Below are 5,998 nucleotides of genomic sequence, written 5' to 3' on the forward strand. Positions count from 1 at the left end.
GAAATGGGGAATATGTCAAAGAGACAATAACCCGACCAAAGCGCAGATAACAACCGAAGCCCACCAATGGTTCTTCAGTAATTCCTGAATAATGTGTGTGTCATTCTTGTCGTTTAGAACCAGCTGCCGCTTGTGCTTTCATTGTTCGCAGAAGCTCATCATTCGTATGTATATGTAAACAGACAAATGGACAACACAAATGTATTGGGAAAAATACATTAAAGAATCAACAGCTTTGAATCAATTAAGTAAACATCTAAAACTAAATTGTAAAGTCGCACCTATTTCAATGTTGTTATAGATAATTACGGTTTGAATGATAACCCTGTAGCCAAATATGTTTTTTTAATTGAATTTGGTTATTACATAGGCCTAGTTTTTCTCATTTATGACTTAATTTTTCAATATTTCGTTTTTCTAAGGTTTTATGAAAGCCTTTTTCGATAAACGTAACATAGTTGGCAAGTTTTATAAAAACCCATATAACACTAAAGTTGGTAAATCAAATTCAACAAAGAGGTGTTCAAGAAAAATAGTCGCATGGTGGTTACAAAACGATATTATGAAGGATGCCTGTTAGACCTCCTGTAGAGACAAATTAAGTAAATGATTGTCAATAATAAGTTCACAAGAATGTTACTTCTTTTACCTATGTATAATTAGTTATCTGATTTAACAGCCAGGGGATTAACATGTATAAAGCTGTTAAAACAATAAATATTTATGGCTTTATTGTCACAAGAAACAAAATTTATGCATATTCATTGCCATTTAAATATAGATTACACATTAAGGGTACACATGAACTAACTGTGCAAAACTCTGGCTCATTTCGAGAACTCTGTTGCGCAATTCCCATAGATTTGATTGTTTTGTCAGTACTTCTTGCCATCGTTGATACAGTGCATGGTGGGGAAATATCGACCAATCACTCATGAAGAATGTAAAGGTGTATTAGAGTTTGTTTTCTGAAAGACAAAAGAATCTGAAATTACATTTTGTACATGACAATCTATACTGACAGATAGAAAGTTGAAATAATAAAACTTCTTTGTTTTGGGCTAGACCCCATGTTGTAGTAACCATGGTAACGGTTGTTTGAAATTCATAACTTTTATTTTATTTTCATGCTGTAAGCGGACTATAACAAGTCAAACAAATGCGTTCTATATCCCTGAAAATATGTGTCAACTAGATGTGGCTCGAAAATCCCACACCCGGAGACTGACCCCTTCAAAAATGTACTGATTTTTTTCTCCATGCAATTGAACTCGACGCTTTAACGGTTTATTTTGAACACTTAAACGCGACTTGTTTACACTTCCATTACTTTGATTTATAATATAATACATTATATATTGAAAAATATATGACAATTTATTCATTCAGAATATTTATAGAATGATCTTTGATTTATAACAATAAATGTAATTTTTAAATTCGACGTGACCTTGACCAAAATTTCAATAAGTGCCATTAATTTTGCATATGTTTTCAAAGTAACACCATAATGCATTGCTGATTTTATTATCTGTATACTGTGAGACAGGTAACATCTTACCTAAAATCAGTTTTGTATGTTTTCCTGTTGCAATAATCTTTTGATTTTTATCAAGCAATGTGGCTGTTAGAAAGGCAACCCTGCCACCAAGTTTAACTGTTTTGCCTTCAATAGTTATCGTCTCTCCAAGCTCTGCTTTTCTCATATAACTACCAATAGTAAAAATGCAACAATGAAATTTAATCCTACTTTTTTGGAAGATTCGACAATAGCTTTTTTCAAAACTTACACAAAGGATAACTTTTTTCAATTCTCATTATCTGGGCATTTGTTTTCAAAACAGGAGCATCGTGAAATTGAAAAAAAATACATTGCAGATGGGAATGAAGAAAATACCGCAAAAACATAAACAACGGTCACGTGGCGTCCGCATTTTGGCGGTGTTGGAGGCCAAATTGGTCAACTCATGTATGAGGTTCAGGATAGGGATGTTCTTTATATCTCTATTCTTTGTATTTTTTTTATATTTTTTCTCTATCATTAAACTTTATTCCCATTATGCTCTATTTTTTATAAGTGTTGTCCATTATTCTCCATTCTTTATATTTTAGCTACCGATTATTCTCTATTCTTTACTGTTTAGCGACCAGTTATTCTCTATATGCTAGGAGATGTTCAGCATCTGATATGTTCAAATCAACTTAAACTCTACATCTTCAGAAATCGAGGGACAGTTTTCCAATACAATATCAGTAAAATTGAGAATGGAAATAGGGAATGTGTCAAAGAAACAACAACCCGACCAAAGAGCAGAAAACAGCCCAATGCCCCCAATGAATCTTCAACACAGCGAGAAAATCCCACACCCGGAGGAATAGTCATTCTAATCGTATGGTTCATAGCCATATGTTCAAAACATCATTCATGACAATATACACAATAAAAATTGTTAATTTACCTAACGCTAAGATCAACACTTATATGTCTGTGGTGCTTTGTGGCAGTTGAAAGTCCCCAAGTTGATACAGCGTCTACCAAGCTGGCAATAATTCCACCATGCAATGAACCGTGAGTATTGGACAAGTTCTTCGGAATAGTATATCTACATACAATATTTCCGTTCCCTCCGGATATAATTTCTATCTGAAACACGTATTCTACAATTTTATAGCAACGTAATTTTTATTGTATGTTGTCAACATCCTATCACAATAAACAATGTGCTATGATTTTGACAGTTTTGCCATGTCTTCACTGATCATAGAATATTTCTTGCCTTGAAAGCGGACGCAAATAATTTAATAATTTATCACATTTCTTGCACTTGCTTTACTATTTTGGATGAAAATTACATTTAGTAAAAGAGTAGGTCCAGTAAGACCCTTTTCGGCCCCAAAATATAGCAGTTTTACAAAATTGTTAAAAAGTCAAATTTTAGCTATTTATTGGAAAGTAGAATGCTTCTGCTACATAAATATCGGCTATTTTTGTAAAACTGCTATATTTTGGGGCCAAAAAAGGGTCTTACTGAACCCACTCCTTTCAGGCTAAAATCGGCCCTTACCGGACCTATTCCTTTCATTTATCCGAAGCGCTTTTCTGTATTTACCTTCATCAGGAAGGAAGTAAGCAACGCTCAAATCATTAACATTTGAAAGACAAGAACGTACAAATACCCGAAACGTGAGGAGCTACTTTCGGAAAGTCCATAATCACATGGCAAAATCAAATAACAAAACATCAAAAACGAATGAACATGAACTGTAATATTCCTGACTTGGTACAGGCATTTTCAAATGCAGAAAATGGTGGATTAAACCTGATTTTATAGCGCTAACCCCCTCACTTTGATGACAGTCTCGTCAAGAAAGGAACATAAAAGGATTGTAAAATTTCACTGAAGGACTTGGAACCTTAGTTTAAACATTATTTATTAATGAAAAATTTACAACAATAAAGTATTACAATATTACATGAAATTCAAATATGAGATTCAGAAACAAGTTTTGAAAAACTAATATAAATCCGTCTCCCACACCTTAGTATCGTAACTATTTCTTAATTCATCAACGGAGATTTTGAAAAATCTAGAATTTTTTTCGGGACATTCTCTACTCGGTGTGTCCTTATACCGATATTAACCTCCTAAAACTAATCTCTTTTCCTATTCTAAATCTACGCAAAATGTGCAAATAAAGATATGGATTAATTTTTTTAAGGCATGCAGCAAGTGACAACCCCTAGCCCCTACACTGAAAAGAGGAAAAGATTCAAAATATTTTCACAGAAAATTGTTTCTCGATAAATTTAAATATAAAACGGTGTCAAAATATTTAGATATACAAAACCAAATACAAACGTTAGAAAGCTATTCAAACCAAAACCAACCAGATGCTCCACAGGGCGCAGCTATATACGACCGCAAAGGTCGAACCCTGAACGGTTGGGGCAAAAATTTTGCGGTCGTATATAAAAAAATACATAAGTACAAATCATTTTGAAAACACTATTCAACGTTCATTCATTCATTGATTGTTGTTTTGGTTTTAAACACCCCTGTCATCACTGTTGTGCTATTTCGTGGCTGTCCTTAAGTTATGAGTAGAGTGAACCAGAAAGAACCACCGACCTTTTGATTGGAAAACTGACAATCGTAGGTAATTAAGATCGGAGTCGAGCGCACCTACCACGTGCGGGATTGGAACCCAGAATTCGAGTGTTCAGAGGCTATAGTGGTACAGTTGTTCGATAACTAACAGTGGCGGATCCAGGGGGGGGGGGGTCCGGGGGTGCGCACCCCCCCTTTATTTTTGCCGATCAATGCATTTGTATCGGGACATATGTTTTGCACCCCCCCTTTGCCCAGTTTGCCCTGGGTTAGCACCCCCCCTTTCGAAAATTCCTGCATCCGCCCCTGACTAAGACCACTCGGCCACCGAGGCCCTCGATCTACAAATAAGCAAATATATGTTAAAATGAACGGCCGTCACTCGGCTAACCGAGAGAATGGTCGTTTAATCTATATTGGGTATGGGCGGTTGGTCTGTTAATTTGGCTAAAGTCTGTTAATAAGGTGTTATCGAGAAAAACATTGAAAGGTCAGTATGTTTCATTGTATCACTTTTTAAAAACATTTCTATCATAAAACTATATATTCATGTCTGGCAAAACAATGCAGTGTACTGAATCCAGCGGTGTAATTAAATTTTTTATAGCGTCGATAAACGATCTATAAAATGAATTAATACACGTTTTACACACGTAGTTTTAATCACGCCTCTTGTGTGCTCTTTCTAATATAATTATATAAAAGTAAAAATCAGTCAATCCGGACTTTACATGAAGGAAATATGCGTGGATGTTAAAATTTTACTTGAAAATTAAAACATGCATGCACTGTGTCGGAAACATTGGAACGCCTTTCTTTCCTTTTATTTGAATCCCATGTTTATCCCCATGCACATTGTACATACTAGGATCAAGACAACATGGACAATGATGATTCTAAAGTTATGCATAGAGCTATCGAAAATCCAAGTTTTTTATTCATTTATCTACATCTTCTAGCTATGATGTTATAGGCATAACCATGCTAAACCTATATATAGGCAAAGTTTATACAAAATCTGCCTATAATATTCTACGGAGATTACTCCTTGTTTATTTATAGAGACTGATTTGCAATACACATGTATTTACCAAGGTTAAAATATAGGACATAGATGTAATAATAAATACTTACGTCTTTAAAGATATTTTCAAATCTGTGTGGCAGGTTAACCCTTTGTGCAACAACCTCTTTTGCGTAGTTTAGTCCATCAATGGTGTCTGATTTGCTTTTATCATCAATTCCATCAGACATTTCGCTATTATACAAATATGTAAGTGTTATGAGTCGAACGGGAGGCTACTCCGATTAAACATTTGTGTACCATCGAACAACGAATCGTACGAATCATCATCACGTGTTTATATTTTAAGTAAATCAACGCGTAGTTGATATATATCAACAAATAGAAACCGTCAGATTTTAAAATAAAAACATGACCAGTTAAGGGTCAGCAAAAGGTATACCCGTTTTTTTTTTTTTTGGTTGCACTTCCACTACTTTGGACGTTAAACATGTTAAAACAAAACTAGCAACAACAAAAAACACTCTGAAGGAACCGCATATAGGGTGTTGTGTGGTAAAATTGCTCATAATTTCTCTACATATAATCTTTGTCTAGTAGCACTGCAGTCTGAAGTTTCAATCTATAGTCCGGAACATGAATATGAATGAAATATTTGCCACTGAACGTTATGCTACTGATCTGTAAGTTATTTCAGAAGCACATACAGCTGTTTCAACTAAACATTGGATTGGATCATACTTTATTTTAGTAGATAGTGGGATTTAACCTCTTTCCATATGTACAGTTAATTTCAAAGTGTCAGTTTATTTGCTTGATAATATTTTATTTACATAAACTACTTCTATATTCGTTTTAGAAAAGA

The 5,998-nt window shown here is 34.3% G+C and overlaps 1 protein-coding gene across 1 annotated transcript; it reads right to left on the reverse strand.

The window, feature by feature from the left end:
• Nucleotides 1–714: 714 nt before the first annotated feature.
• Nucleotides 715–5,441, reverse strand: LOC143073116 (acyl-coenzyme A thioesterase 13-like). The gene is made up of 4 exons (XM_076248443.1): nt 5,244–5,441; nt 2,460–2,644; nt 1,562–1,710; nt 715–968 (listed from the first exon to the last, which is right to left on the reverse strand). Exons 1-4 carry the CDS (start codon nt 5,361–5,363, stop codon nt 955–957), a joined length of 468 nt encoding a protein of 155 aa, XP_076104558.1. The 5' UTR covers nt 5,364–5,441; the 3' UTR covers nt 715–954.
• Nucleotides 5,442–5,998: the final 557 nt, after the last annotated feature.

Source organism: Mytilus galloprovincialis, chromosome 1 (assembly GCF_965363235.1).
Source record: "Mytilus galloprovincialis chromosome 1, xbMytGall1.hap1.1, whole genome shotgun sequence".
NCBI classification, from domain to species: Eukaryota; Metazoa; Mollusca; class Bivalvia; order Mytilida; family Mytilidae; genus Mytilus; species Mytilus galloprovincialis.